General features: G+C 33.3%; 1 protein-coding gene across 1 annotated transcript; it reads left to right on the top strand.

Moving 5' to 3' along the window:
* The first annotated feature begins 901 nt into the window (after positions 1–901).
* LOC115989929 (protein ACCELERATED CELL DEATH 6-like) lies at positions 902–3,569 on the top strand. The gene is made up of 4 exons (XM_031113797.1): positions 902–1,601; positions 1,997–2,523; positions 3,194–3,457; positions 3,546–3,569. The coding sequence occupies exons 1-4, from the start codon at positions 902–904 to the stop codon at positions 3,567–3,569; spliced, it is 1,515 nt and encodes a 504-aa protein (XP_030969657.1).
* Positions 3,570–16,700: the final 13,131 nt, after the last annotated feature.

Here is a 16,700-nt window from a genome sequence, read left to right as displayed (position 1 = left end):
GAAGGGTTAGAAGTTTCCATACCTAATCTTTCATAATTGGGAACTTTGAGGATTTCATTTTCTAGATTGAAATCTTCCCTAATGAAAACTTTGGTGACACATACTTTCTTTTTTTATTCGTTTCTTTTTGGTTAAGAGGGTTTTCATAAAAAAATAATTAGACAAAGTATGAATACAAATTTCACTAAAAAAAATTAACATGACTACATAATTTTAAAAACTAACCATTAAATTACATGTTTATTATATTTTTAATACACATAAAATTTCATGCCAATCAGATGTAATTTCTATTCAATTTATAAGATTTCTTTTATTCATAATTTTAGATTACAAAAATTTAAAATTTAAATATTTGATTAATAACATAGCTATTGATCTTTGATCATTTGAAAAATTTTTAATTATGAAGAACATAAAAATAAAATGTGTTTCAATAGTACATTTGTCAAAATTTACATCCAATAAAAAGATATTGAATGAAATTGTAACCTTACGCTAAAACCAAATTTGTTACCAAAATTAGTCAAAAAAAAATTTGTTTTCAGTAGTAGAGAAATAAGATAAGCGTGATGCATGTTTTTGGAGAAAGCTTAACAAAATCTACATGACCCATTCGAGTTACAAATGACAACGTGGATTTCAGGTAGGCTAATATGGCAACAAAATTTTGTCAACATTTAATGCCAAAATGTTTTGATTCCAAGTGTATTCTTCTAATTAAATACCGATGGTTTATGTAGAATTTTACTTCATTATAAATATGTCACAAAAATTGTACTTACCATTTCTCTTAGTGTATTCATAGTTCTTTACTCACATTTCCTCATAGTTTTTATTTACATTTCATCTTTTGTTTCTCTCAAGAAGAAAAATAAAAATTCAAGTTCCTTTCTTATCAATGGCTGTCAACATACCAGTGCAAATTTATGCCCAAGAAATTCTCAATGAAAGGTTGAAATCATTAAAGTCAAAAAAGTTTCCAAACCCACACCAATCCACAAACACTACCAACTTTGCCTTTGATTTTGCTTTCTTTCATCAACCTTTAGCCAATGATGATGTAATTGGTTTTGTTGACATGTTGGAACACATGTCAACCAACAAACAACTCCCATTATTAACCATTTTTTCCCAAAAAAGCCCATCAGGGAATTCCTTGCTCCATGAGGCAGCAAGTTTTGGAAGTACTAAGATCACAAAATTCATTGTTGATCACTTCCCATTCCTTCTTACCAAGAAAAATATTCTAGGGGATAGTGCAATTCACGTGGCTACAAAAAATAAACACCTAAAAGTTTTAGAGGTCCTCATTAATAGTTCTACTGTAGAGTTGCAAATGAGGAATAGTATAGGAAACACCGCTTTACATGAAGCTATGTTTTTTCCTATTTGTTATGAAGCCATCAATCTTTTATTTTGGGGAGATCCCAATGTGGCATATATTTTGAATGAAGACGGAAAATCTCCATTGTGCCTAGCTACTCATGATAAGCAAATTGTTGGGCTTCTATCACTAGCGCCATATGGGAATCGTGGTCTCATTGGAAGGTCTCGACTTGAATTACCATTTTATGATGCCATAAGGATGGAAAGATTAGGTATATTCCTTACTTTTATTTTATCAATTTCTTATTGTCATCCTATTTAATTCTTTTTAATCTTATAAACAATTGAGCATAATGTATATTTGGTAGGTTCAATAATAAATAGGTGACATCTAAAATTATTCCTAATTTGCATAAGTTTTGTGCAATAAAATAAAACATAATGCATTGCATGTTTTGCATCACACTTTGTATTTTTTACTTTTTTTTTTTTTTTTTTTTTTTTTTTTCAAAAAAAAAAAAAAAAAACTTTGTATTTTCCACATTGATTGTAACAAACATATTGCATGTCATGCATGTTCTAAATTAATATATTCTTGTTAATTCTTTCAAATGTCATTCATGTTTTAAAATATTTGTTTTTTGTTTTTGTTTATTGGTTAACTTAGATATATTAGAAGAGGTTTTTAACAAGAATCCATTACTCTTCCACGTAAGAGACCAAAAAGGGAAGACACCTCTACATTTAGCCGTAGCCAATAATTACATTGAGGGCATTCAGTTCATTTTAACAAAATTCAGACAACATGCCCTTGTAAAGAGCCTAAAGGGTGACCTTCCTATCCATATATCAAGCAAGAAGGGACACATTAAGGTTGTTGAAATATTTCTTGAACAGCAATGGCACGATCCATCTAAATTATTGAACAGTTTAGGTCAAAATATATTGCACGTTGCGGCAAAGCATGGGCAAGACAAGTTGGTGAAAATCATATTGTCAAACCCAAGGTTAGAGAAGCTTCTAAATGAAAGGGACAAGAATGGACATACAGCCTTGCATTTGGCCTCTATGAATTTTCATTCAAATGTTGTGTGTACTCTCATGTGGGATAGGAGAGTTAACTTGAATCAGCTAAATAAAAAAGGTTTGACAGCTTCGGATATTGTTAGACAAAATGAACGGACAACGAGACAGGTATGACCTTATCATTGAATATTTATCTTATTTTATTTTAGGAGTTTGTCTCATAATATATCAAATGCATAACATACCCTTTAATAAATAAATACATGTGAACGACGGTAGCATATTAATGTAATTGTCTGTTACATTCTACATATTAAGTTGTAGTACTACTACTGTCAATATGTGCTCTTCTAGTTCAATATCAACTTCCTTTAAATTTTAAAAATCTTTCAAAAAGCTTAATAAAACTTTACTCCGAAATTTTCCATTTTGAGAAGCCTAAAGATTTTGATCTAGATGAAATACAAAATCAATTTTGAAGTTAGTGTACAAGTAGAGAGAGAGAGACACGTTGTTTTTCCAAAAATGATTTTTTAAGAAGTTCCAAAACTGTTTTTAATTACTTTTCTTAATTATAAAAATTAATACCATAATTGGGACTTTATTAATAGTAATTCTAAGTTTTAATTGAATATAAATTTGAAATTTATTAGAAAACTCAATTGTACAAGGTATTTAGAGGCATAAAATAAATTGTAGTAAAAACTTTTAAGGGCGTGTTTTACATTTTTGCCAAATTAATATTACTATTGCACTTCAAGTTAACTCAAATTAGTTTTTGGTTTTTCCTCAGTTAGTGAGTTACATATATTTATATATTTTCTAACTTTCCTTGCAGATATTGACCGATTTGGCTTTAGCGACAGCTGCTGGTACACCCATGAGCATTAAGGGATCTAAAATTCTGTCAAGAAAACCAAGAACGCGATCAAGATATCGCATGATTAAGCACTGGTTCGATATTCTTTTAATGATATCAATTTTAGTGGCCACTGTGGCCTTCACTGCCGGCTTAACAGTACCAGGTGGATTAGACAATTCTAGTGATGATAGAACCAAAGGCATGGCAATCTTGGCAAATGAATGGGCATTTCAGGCTTTTGTTCTTTGTGATACATTTGCCATGTTGTGCTCAATCATGGGGGTTTTCATCTTCAAATGGTCTATAATATTAGAAACTGAAATGGCAGAGTCCGCCATTAGCCTTGCCGTGAAACTTGTGGGAATAGCTCTCTTAGCCATGTCCTTAGCTTTTATGTTAGCTATTTATTTAGTAGCCAACATATCTTGGGTTAAGTATGCTGTTTTTGGTGTTGGATTCTTGTTCGTCACCTATTTTTTCTTTGCTTTCTTCTTGTTGATATTTCCGTTTGGGACTCGCAATCCCGTGTTCCGTTTCATTTGCCACTTTGCCATTCCTATGATATATCGATTCTTGCCTCCGAATGACACAGTCAAAGTTAAACATGAGTAAGAGGTAAACTTGCCTTCTTTCTTTGTTCAACCCTTAAAATTCATGTGCTTTTCGTGATATACTAATTATTTGTCTTATTTAATGTTTTTTTTTTTTTTTTTGGGTACAGAATGAGGGCGAGATTGATGCAGACAGAGACAGTCACTACTCAACCAAATAAAAACATTATGTATCAAATAGTTCATTATATCAATTTGATTTTTTTTTTTTTCTTCTTTTTTTAGAAACTTATTAAATTATTAGTATTGTACTTAGGACTCTGAACTGGACCAAGTATTTCTTATAATTTTTAATTTGTGTGGCAATATAATATTTCTTTCTTGTAATTGTTAATCTGTGTCACAATTTAATATTTCTTATGAGTGTTGTACAAAGTCAAGTCCAACTTTAGTAACTACTAGTGTTGGCAGCATGTGTTTGGTTTATTGGAGGATTTTATTCTACTAATATATAAGCAAATCACATAGTTATATATTGTAAAATCTTTTATAGTTTCCTAAACCTAGTTAAGATTCACAAAAATGCAATTTTTTTTATAGTTCTTATACATGCAACGTTACATGATTGAACTATTAAATATCAATCGAAGTTACGCTTCTTAAGGTTATTTGATTGAGGAGGCAAAGTCCTTTACTATGCTTAATAAAAGTTACAGTTTTCTTTTAAAACAAATAAAAATAACAATTTTTATTCTAAACTATTATTGAAAAACATTAAATAACAAAAAAAAAAAAAAAATTTAAACACAAATTTTCAAAAGTTAACCTCATTGGCCATTGCCCACAACCAATAAATAATGATCATGAATTTGCATTGAAACCTAATGGGTTCTTCTACAGTGCTCGTACAGAATCTTGTGAAAGCCGGGTATGATTAAAATTTTCCCTAATTAACAGAGAAAACCAGCATGAGACCCTTTTTTTCCCCTTACTTTTGAAATATTTATTATGTTGAAAAAATAGGGACAGGACCTTGTAGAAGTCAATTATATTCTTGAAAATTTTTGTGACTAAAATATTCATAAGCACAAAATGGTTAACCATTAATTCGAGATATATTAATTGAAGTCCATATATATATATATATATATAGAGGCATGTTTTAGGTGTGATGTGACATTTCCCATGCTTGATGATCCTGAAAATGCAATGTGTATGTTTCATTTAGATTCTACGTAAATTGCACTGCTATCCTAGTATGGCAACTTATTGCTGCTGTTTATTACGTGGAGGTTGCTTGTAATGTGGGAAGAATGGGCTGCAAGTGGAGTTCAAATCTTCTATCCTACTTTTTTTACTTTACTCTATATTCTATCAATAAAAACTTATCACATGTTCACCTAAATAATTAATTAATTAATTAATTATTACTATTAAGAGGGTACTACCTCTTAGTCTTAGTGTTCCCTCGATCATGATAATATGTTTGTTGAGGAAAACTTTTTCACATCACATGGCTTCATTTTATTGGTGACCCGCACCACATCAACATGATCATGGATTTTGGGAAAACCTCTTTTAAAGTCTAAAATAGCCCATATTTACACAAAAATGCATCAAAGCCCATGGTTCAAGCTCATGGCACATTATCTCATTTTTGACTCATGATCCAAGCTCATAAGTCTCATCGGGGGAATTTTGGGAGTTGTGGTTTGGAGGGCTAAGAAGTATGTTTAGTAAAGCTCCAGTGGTTCAAAGTTGATAAAGGAAAGCATGTTGCTTGACGTGTCTTCCCCAATTCCCTGAACTCTGACGGGTCAGTGTGCAATAGGTAACATTTGGGTAAGTCTCTCATATCACATAACACTTAAAATGATAAAACTTCCCATGCTCTTTACATAAAAATTAATGTTTATCATATAATATAAGTTTAAAGATGTAATTATAGTATTTCATATCAATTATATTATTATCATCTAAATCAATTCCAAGCACATGGCTAAATATATATTAATATCTCATATCTAGCATTAAAATGCTCTCCTTACTCTCCAAGATTTGGCTAAGATACAAACAGACCATGATTACATCTCTAAAACTTCATCCAATATATTTTTCAAAAGAGAAAATTTAGCCGAAAACACCAAAAACGGCTCCAGCGGAAGTTGCAACAGCTTCTGCAAAAGCTGAAACAGCTCCAGCGGAAGCTGCAAATAGCTTCTGTAGAAGTTGTAACAGCCCCATTTAAGCTGCAGATAGCTCCAACAGAAGCAAAAACACCTTCTGTAGAAGCTGAAACAGTTCCAGCACATTCTGCAGTAGCTCCAGCTGTGGTACCAGAAAAATCTCATAAAACTTATCTCACCATCTTTAGTCAAATCATGAATTTAATGTCATATACTTTCCTCCAAGCAAATGATGTCATTCGGATGACATCATCTAACTGTAACAGCAGTGATTGACAGCTGTTACAGCTATAACTTCAGCCATTAAGTCTCAAAATTTCTTTTTTTGACCAAAAAACGAAAGACCACTTACTTTGCTAAAGTTTTTTCTTGATTTGCTAAGTTTCCTTTCAACTAGTTCTGATCTAGTTACATAGCTTGGCTTTATAAAAAGAGGACCAAGCCACACACCAAGGGACTTCGATCTGATCTTCCTCTCTGATCTTTGCCCTCTTTGATCCATCTCACCCTCTTATGCAGAAACTTCACTCATTTTGCTACAAAATACACATTTTTACACTTCTCCATCTCTCGTACAAAAATATCTCTTCTTAGAGCACACCATTACACACTAGCCCTCTCTCATCTTCAATATTCTGAAACTCCATTCATCTTGCTGCCATATCTCTAAAAGATCTCCATATCTTTCTTCATCCCTCTTACAAAACATCTCTTCATAGATAACAACACAACACACATATTACAACACCATTACCCATCTTTCCCACACTTCATTATTTTGAAGTATCATCATCTTGCTGCCCAAAACACATCTCCATTTCATTCTTTATTTCTCATACAAAATCCTCCTTCTTAGAAAGCAACATAACCAATGTCATAATACAAAAAACAATCCCAGCAACAACCTTTACTACATTTAACCTTCATTTATCTATCTCATACTTCCATTTATTTTACAAAACACATTTCTCACAAAATACCCGTACACACTTCTCATATATCTCTAAACTCCATATCTCACAAAGTATACATATGCAAGATCCATGTCCAACAAAGTATCTATAAATAATTCCCATACATATTACAAACACCATATCTCACAATATATACATATTCCTTACCATCTCTACAGACACACACACACACACACACACACACACACACACACACACACATACACACACACATATATATATCAAACACTCTTCCAAGAACTTATTACTAAAAGCCCTTTCTTATGAAAGACAAAGACTTATAAAATCAAAAGCCCTTCTTATGGAAGGCAATATCATTCATATTTGACTAAAAACTAAAAGAGTATTACATGAGAAAAGTCATTTAAGTGTATGATGAAAGGGGATAAACTTAACCAACCTATGCACACGGTTGGACATACTCTCTCTCCCTCCAGTTGCACCCATTTTCCCTTTTCAATCATGAAGTCACCATGGAAGGACTCATAATATCATATTGTACCGCCGGACTCATTCTATCACGCTACTGAAATGTCTAAGTCCATTGCTGTCCTATGGCTGGAGCTCCAAACTATGAAGATAAGTCATTATATTTTACCTTCAAACTTATATTATCAAGTATATTTTGTTCATTATTATTATACCACTCAACTAATGTTATTATACTGCTGGAATCTTATTAGCTCATTAACACTATAAGGCTAGAGTCACAAATAACTATGAAGCTCACCAACATTATACGGCTGAAGCCACAAATCACATGAAGAACAAAGTGATGCTACACGGTTGGAGTCAGAAACATAAAAGATAAGTCAATGTTTTTTCCATCTTTGAAATTACATTATTGAGTATATGTCAACTCATTATCATTTTACCATTATCTCACCATTTAATAAACATGGTCTCACTAATAATAAACATACATATTAATAAATTGATATACCACCAATGGACATATATTACTTGGACATAAACCATTGTTGGACTTGTATCATTTGCACATATACCACCAATGGACATATATTACTTGGACATAAACCATTGCTAAACATACCTTATTATGATGAATATGAACCATGAACCGCAACTAGACATGGACTATTGGACTCATCCCATTGTTGAACATTGGACATCTAACTAGAACACTTTCTAATATTGGACATAACTTAATAAACATAATAATAATGTATCAATTCACCATTTAATCAAAACTATCATGCTAAGCATATTATTTATTTATTTCAACCATTATCATGATTCTAAGACTTTGGATTTTATCTATTTTGTAGGCTTAAAAATACACCGGTAGCCATTGGTCTATGCGGCCCAATGTCAAGTTCTGGGTTGACCTTCCCAAAACAAATCCGGGCCTAGTAAAGTCACACCTCCAAAGGCACGTGGCCACGCGCAAAAAAAAAGCCCCCGACAATGTTTTACATGTGAGGGTGCGACTTTTTTTGTTGTTGCATATTTATGAAATTCGAGGGTTTAACCTTCTAAAAAAAAAAAATCAAGGGTTTAAAATTTGTCCTATTTAAAAAGTATGGGGATTGTGGGGCTTAACATGTTTCAATCATAAAAGTAAAACAATATGGTATTTTTGGTACTTTAATTTCCTCTAATTAACTACATGTTAAAATTTAACATCTCATTGTTCTTGAGGTAATTTGCAATTGTATAACTCATTATTTTGACAATGACTTGGAAACTTTATTGGTATTTTCCTAGTTCATTTACTAAGGAAAAACTGAGTGTGTCACCTAAATATTCTTCATTTGTCTCCGATAGTGTCACCTAAACTTGGTCTTCGTCCTTTTTGTCAAAGAGTGCCATTTGTCAAACAGAGAAAATGACTATTTTAAGTTTTTATTTTTATTTTTTATTTATTATTTGTTTTTTATTAATAATTTGATAGTTGTAGGTGAAGGATTTAAATCTTAAATATTTTCATTAAAAACATAAAAAACTGCTAATTGAGCTATATACAAGGCTCTTGGCAACTCGTTTTATGCTACTAACCTAGAGTACGTAATGAATACTATTTGTTATTCTCTATGAGAATATATGCTTTTTCAAGTCAGATTCTGTAAGCGTTTTCTGTGTGATCAGTGGTAGCACAAGTAGAGTACTCTATGTCTCTCTTTCACCACCTCTTCCCTTTCCAAACTATTTGTATTATGATTATGGTTCATTATCACTATGTAAGTATTATTTCCAATTCATGGTTCTTGTGAGTAAGAATCTGTGAGGGGGCCTTCAAAGTGCACCACTTGCCTTCATTGTCTAAGACATTGAAGTGAGTAGTGGGATTATGACACGTAATCAATTATAATTAATTATTTGGAGAATCAATCATAATCAATAGCAATAATCGCATGTAATTAAGCTTAATTACAATAATGACATTGTGCGCTAAAACCTTAATACAGTTTAAGCACATAAAGTGTCGTTTTGATTGTTAGGATTGATAGATTTATTTGTAATTAATCTCTTGATTATCGAACGATCAAAACGATGAGTTTATCCTTTGGCCTTGAGATGATTTTTTTGCCCTTGGTTTTGGGTTAAACAATGGTTGCAAAACATGATTTCTACAAAATTTATGGTTAAATACATTTGATTACGATTAATTATTATTGGATTCTTGAGAGGAATTAAACTTAATTAATTGGGGAAAGTACAAAAAGAAAAAAGAAAAAAGTAGGCTTTTATCATTGGAACACAATAAACTTAAACTCCAAGACTTTTAAATAATACACTTTAAACTTAATTTAAACCCTAGACTTTTATAGATGTACGTTTTACATGAGAGGGTGTGACTTTTTTTTTTTTTTTGGGCATATTTATGAAACTAGTATGTAACTTGTGCTTACGCACGAGAATGATAAATTGTAGTAGTGCTATTGATGTTAGTTTGAGTTATTAAACAACATTTGGCGATACAAATATAGTTTTTTCTTACAATTTTTATGATATTGGTTACGCCAAGTTCTCATTACATTGCTATTACATATATAATTTTGAAAATTACTATTAGATACTACATATACAATATCTGTAGGGGTAAAGTCCCCATATCAAACAATGGGCCATGGGCCCCAAATAGAATTCGACCACGTCCGAGGAGAAGGTGTGGGCACCAAAAGGGCTCCCGACTCAATTCTTATGGGCCCAAACTTGTTTAAAAAGTGGTCTGAGGAGAAATGTCTCCTTAGACATACCAAGTATGGCTCAAACATGCACCCTACCAGCAATAAAGAATCACTCCAATAAGTATTAGGAGAGGGAAGAGAGTATAGGATGTCAAGGGAGAGACTACAGCTGCCACATTAAATGTATGACAGCTATTTTTCTGGCCGCATTAATGTGGAGAGGGCTAGCGAATAGTGTTACGTTGGCTACTACAACTCACAAAAAGATGGGGGAGATGTCCGATGGGACAGACACTCAAGTGAAGGTCCAGATGATCAACAAGTGTAAGGTTCTGATGACTTCAAGGTGGTTATATAAGAGAAGGGAGTCCCCATGAAGAGGGGGACCGGAAAAAAAGAGGAACTTAGAGCAAGAGAAGGAGAGAAGAGCCATAGCCTTTGATCAGAGACAGAGATACACCCCATACGTCTCCTTGGACCGTATATCTAATGGACATGAAGGAGACTTTCTTATTTTTGATTGTTGTATAACCCAAAAGTTAACTAGCACCCACTTCGTTAGGGCCTAGTTCTATAACCTACTATCTACAAATTCATTGTCTAGGGTTCCTTGGGCCAAAACCTCATAACTGTTGGGCCTGGACCCCGAATTGTGACCCTACAATATCAATTCACAATTATTGTTTGTGAAATTCTAATAAATATAACACAAAATAAAATAATAAATTGAGATAGGTGCATAAGATCGTTCAGCTTAATAACAATTTGTTAATATCTTCCTCGCATATAAAATATTTGAGTAAAAACAGTATAAAAAATATGCTCATTAGTTTTGAGAAAAAATAACGGCAAAAATCTAAATAATTTAATTTGTATGGAAAGTTAACAAAAACAAAATCCAATTTTGATTCAAATTGAATTTTCTCTAATATATATATATATATATATATATATTATCTAGTTAGTAATGGACCATACATAGTCATAGTATATTACATAAATGACTTATAAACTTGAATTGTTTTTTACTCTAAAAAAAACTTGCATTGTTTTTAGTTTTACCCAAAAAAAAAAAGTTCATAAATATAAAATCATTCAAAATTTATGTTTTTTATGGCTTATTTATATTGGATTCCTCGTTTTCTATACTAAATTAACTCATTTGGCACAAAAAAAAAAAAAAAAAAAAGATTAGATGAGACATGTGGCACAAAATTAGACTCTAATTAAATTCAAATTTAAAATCTAATTGGATTTTCTCTCTACTTTGCCTCTATATATATATATATATATATATATGAGAAATGTTACGTTTACAACATTTTTACAACAAATCATAGGTGGTTAGTTATTATAGGTTCAAATTTGAACCTAACACTAAGATTACTTTTTTGTCCCAACAATAACAACCTGTCACTTAGGATTTAGTGTAAACATATTGTGGACATATCATTTCTCATATATATATATATATATATATATAGATTCGGGGGTTTAACCTTCATAAATAAAAAATAAAAAAATAAAAAAAATCGGGGGTTTAAAACTTGACTTATTTAAGAGTATGGGGATTTAGGGAACACCCTTGCCAAATAACAAAGGATATCTAACAATATCGTTAGTTGCCCAGTTTTGAAAGAATGTGTGAAATTAGCATCTTGAGTTTTTAAAACTCAAGATCCAATTAAAACTCGTTTTGCCTGGTTTGTCAATACACTTACGTGGACAAATTTTCCAGGTGGACAAAATGTAGAAATCGAGTTTATAAGACTTGAAATATGCACAATATACACTACAATTTCAAACGCCTACTCATACACTCTCTCTCAGTTCAAACACTCTCTTTCAGTCTCTCAAACACTCTCTCAAAGTTCAAACACTCTCACTCAAACACCAAAATCAATCATCCTCAACCCCTCGGCGTGCAACAAAAATCACCCTCACCCTCACCCTCAAACACTCTCCTCTTTCCTGACAATCGGCTTCAGACGATCCCCTCACCCATACCTTGAAAATTCCTTTTGTCCCTACCAACGGAAGTTCAGATTTTTTTCAAGTTTGAAAGTATGTTTTTCTTATAAAAATTTGAGTTTTTTAAATAATTATTCCATCTGGGTTTAGCCCAAGTGTTTGTGTTTTATAATTTCCCTTGTTAGTGCTTTAGTTTTTCTTGTTTTGTTACTTGTTGCATGATTTGGGTTGCTGGTACCCTCACTCTCTCTCTCTGTTTCTCCAATTTTAGATTTTGGAATTTCATGATGTTACCTAGGGTTTTTCGTTTTTCAATTTCGTTTTGCATTACTTCTCTTCCTATTATTTCTCACCTAGATTAAAATCCGAAGTTTGTGTTAATAAGGAAAGTGTTGTTGATTGATTTGAGGATGAAATCTGGGTGCTGGTTCCTCAACAAGAAAAATTATTGTAGTTAGTTGCATTTTATCGGCAGCCTTAATATCACTGTATTCAATTATGTGCGCTTATAAAATTGTGGTTCGCTCTTCTTATTTTTTGTTTGACCGTATAGAATATCTTACTTATACATTTTCGTAATAAAAAAAGTGCCCTGTTAAAAGCTTCTTAAGTTAGTATATTCTTTTTAATATATTAACTACTAAATGAAAGCTGCAAATGTATTTATTCTAGGGTTATTCATGGATAAATTTTTTCAAGTTGACAAAACTTAGCTCCAAAACTTATCTCCAAGTTGTATTGTCTATAAATAAGTCTCTCCTTTTTCTCCAATTTTTATTTATTCTAATGGTCCTAGTGTTTCAAAAGGATCCCTTAAAATACTTGTGAAAAAGAGTGCGTAGTTTCTTCCAATGTATTAGGCTAGCTATGCCTTGGGAGTTTTTTTGGGTCTCCTTACTTTCCAATTTTATAATCAAGTGACTTGTAAGCATTTCATTTGATAAGATTAAAGAATGGTGTTTACATATTACAAATTTATATGATTTTTGCATTTAAAAAATAATTCCACATTTGCTTTTTCAAATTTTGTGATTTCTATGCTCAAAGCATGCTGATGTTTTGTAAAATGTGAAAGCCATACTATGTTCCCATTATATGTTCCTGCGGAAGCTATGGCATTGTTGTAGCCATGTGCAGAGGAAACATATAATGCATGTAAATATGAGTTTTTCCTGCTAATGTAGGTTTGGGCTCGACAGAAAAGCTCAATTTATGTTCATGATTGCCTGAATGGGTTTCTAATATCTGTCATATTGTCATACCTTGCAAGCCAAAACAAGATTGTCAAAAGTGTTACATTGAACTTCATTGGTATAATTTGTTTTTCTTTATGCCCTTATTGTACAAAAGTTTTTTTTTTTTTTTTTTTTACTCTAATATTTATTCTTCATGGTTGTTGTCATATGTATGGTGAAATTCATTCACATATTGAAGTTGAAGCTATGAAATGAATAGTATATTTTAATTGTAGAATTTATATATGAGATGAAGTAATTTATTGGTATGTAGTTCAATAGACCAAACTGTAATTTGTGTTAAGAGAAGTCGTGCTTATTAGTGGTTAATATGATGGTAATATCAGTCTGGTTGTTCAAGCAAGTGATTTGAAGCCGAGGCCTTATTGGACTGGAAAACAAGTTTTCAATATTATTATACCAAAACAAATTAATCTCATATGAACTTCTGCCTGGCATTCAAAGTCAGAAATTGGATCCATTCCTCCAGGGGACACTCAAGTAAGAATAGCAAGGGGGGAGCTACTTGCTGGAACTCTTTGGAAGAAGACACTTGGAACATCTACTGGAAGTCTGATACATGTTATTTGGTATGCACGCTTAACATATAGTTTTTCCCTCTTTCATCCTTGGTTATGACTCCGATTCATATTTTTGGCAGTGTTTTCCCTAATTTTGATCCCATAGTTGTTTTGTGAGAGCATATGTGTCTAATTGTGAAGGCTCTGCTGACCTGCATCATAGAGGTATGTGTAGTAACAGTTATGAAATTTCAGTTCTCCATATATGACATACATTTACTTATAGAACTTTATTGCTATCATAGCTCAAGTGGTATGACTTCTTGTATTGTTTATTATAATGGTTTTTCTTTTAGGAGAAGGAATCATGGGATATGAACACTCCAGAAAAAATTGAAGCTATTGGTAAAAAGAAGGAAGAAGGAAATTTATTGTTCAAGGCTGGTAAATGTGCAAAGGCTTCCAAGAAATATGAGAAGGTATTGCCTTATAAGGAGCTTGTGATATGAGAAGCAGTTTTATTTGAATCACTGTTTTTGGTTGTGATATGCCCTGACTAAGTCCATCTTTCATTTGCGTAGGCTGTTTTTGATGGTGGTCTTGATGATTTTAGACTGTTGGGGTTTGAAAAAAATGGTGCAGTTTTACTTGATCTCAGTTGGCCTGGGACGTGAAGCAGCATTTTCAGCCGCAGTTTTGGGAGACAATGCTCTCATGGAAAAGGCGAGGCAGAAACATCTGCAATTAACTCAACACTGGCAAAGTCTCCACCCCAGGCTCCAGAGATTCTCGAAACAAGTATTCCGACTACATTGCCAATGAGTGACCCAAGAGCAGATTCTGCTAAACTGTTGGTGTCAGCATAGAGCATACATTTTTTTTTATTTTTTTTGGTTTTGTTTAGTTTTTGCTTTTTTTTGCCCCCCTAATGATTGGTCTGATGTATACATTGCCTTAATGGTATAAAGTAGGCTTTGCTGTCTGATGTAATTTGAAGAGCAAAGAAGAAAATTAATTTGCTACATGTTTCAGGCTTCTGTAATGTTCCTGAAAATTGGATATATCTTGCTGTCATTTTTTTTTTTTTTTAAATTACTATAGCTGATTTGTATTGATGAATGAAAATTATTATTTTGCTTGTTTTTTCCTTTTTTGTATTTTTGTATATCTAAATGTTCAGTACTAGGAGGAAAATCATTTTCTTACATAAAACATATACTAAAACAAACGTGATTAGATTCTCAATATGGTGCGTATGGGCCTTATGGCTGTCAATCATGCCACTTTATCCTGTGACTTTTATATATATATATATATATATATATATATATATATATATAAACCTGTCAATTTTATTCAGAAACTGCTAATGAAAGTACATCATGAGATAAAACATGCTACTGAAAGTACATCATGATGTAAACAAATCTTTGCTTCTGCTAAGTATCAGTGACATTTTTTTTCCTGATTAATTAGAAGTTTAGAACATGTTTGGTATTTATACACTTGCACCTATTGAATGAGTAGTTGAATGAGCAGTGGAACTGAGTGTTATGGGTGAGAGAGAGTGAGGGAGTTAGTGATGCGTGTGGGTTTTTAATATTTTGCCCAGTGGAACTCGAGTCTATAAGACTCGAGTTCTATGTGCAAATTTTAAATTAAAAATGTAAGGGCACAATTTGTGGTGACCCCAGAATGATATTGGGTTTGCACGTTAAGGGTCCAAACAATAAAATTTATAGAACGTGGGCTTGAAAGGCTAGGCCTTGACCATCGGACTATGGTTGATCGTGGTTTATATGGCAATTTACACGGGGATGAACCGGGCATGTCTAGCAAGGCCTTCTTCCGGTGCAACCTGAGTGGTTCCGGTCTTTAAATCTTATCCGAGGAGCTAGGTGATCTTATTATTGTCCTTCTTTGGGATCTTTTTGGTCTGGATCCCCCCCTCTTCCCTTGGTTCTCCTCCCCTTTTATACTAGTATTTACCCTCTTTCCAGTGTCCACCAGTAAGCTCCACTTTCTGGGGTTGAGACTTGTCCCATTGGCCCATACCTATAGTGGTTGGGAGTAGTTGTAAAAGCTAAAGAGCATGGTGAAGAGCATGGACCTGTCAGTCGCAAAGTTTTTTATTACTGTATTGGCAGCTTTTCACTTGCCCTGCTTCTGTACTGAGTTCGTCTTTTCCTTTAGGGTATTATGGGATGCCGAGGACGGAATCCTCCTCGGCTATGTCTTAAGGTAATTTGGACTTTCATGTCCTTAGCTATGCTCTCCTCGGCTCGGGCCTTGGGCCCTAATGTAAAGTGGGCCAGGGCCACAAATTATTGGGCCCCACAATAACCCCTCAAAATCCTGCTGCCCGACCTCTTGGTTGGGGAGGAGGGTTTTGGTGATGTCGAGCCTACAGCATGGCTTGCCCAGCTTTGCCCTTCATTAATGTCAGTGTATCTTCACTTGCCTAGGGGGTGCGCTGGATTATGAGACATTCCTTTTAGATTTGCTCACGCCATGTCTTGGCCATTTTAGTGCCCGAGGCGCGTTTTTAATATGTCCCCTTAACGAGGCCACACAAATCCTATGGTTTCAAACGGTGTTGGGAGTTGAGTAGAAACTGTCTCATCCGCAGCACTTCTTGGAAATCTGCGTAGATTAAATGTCGCCAACTTACCCTCCATATAAGAAACAGGGTAGGAGGTCATTCCCTTCACGTACAGACCCTTCAATCCTTTCAAACTCCTAATCCCTCAGCTGTGCTCAAAATTTTTATTGCCATTGCAGCTAAAACCTTAAAGAGTGACATGTTTGAGGCACGAGTGGGGGTGAAGGAACCACACTCGCTCCAGAGAAACTGGGTCCTTCCGAGACTCAAGATGGCGCGGTCAAGACAGGG

The sequence above is a fragment of the Quercus lobata genome, chromosome 5 (assembly GCF_001633185.2).
Source record: "Quercus lobata isolate SW786 chromosome 5, ValleyOak3.0 Primary Assembly, whole genome shotgun sequence".
NCBI classification, from domain to species: Eukaryota; Viridiplantae; Streptophyta; class Magnoliopsida; order Fagales; family Fagaceae; genus Quercus; species Quercus lobata.
The sequence above is the reverse complement of the archived record's forward strand: the minus strand, read 5'-3'. Positions and strand labels throughout refer to the sequence as shown.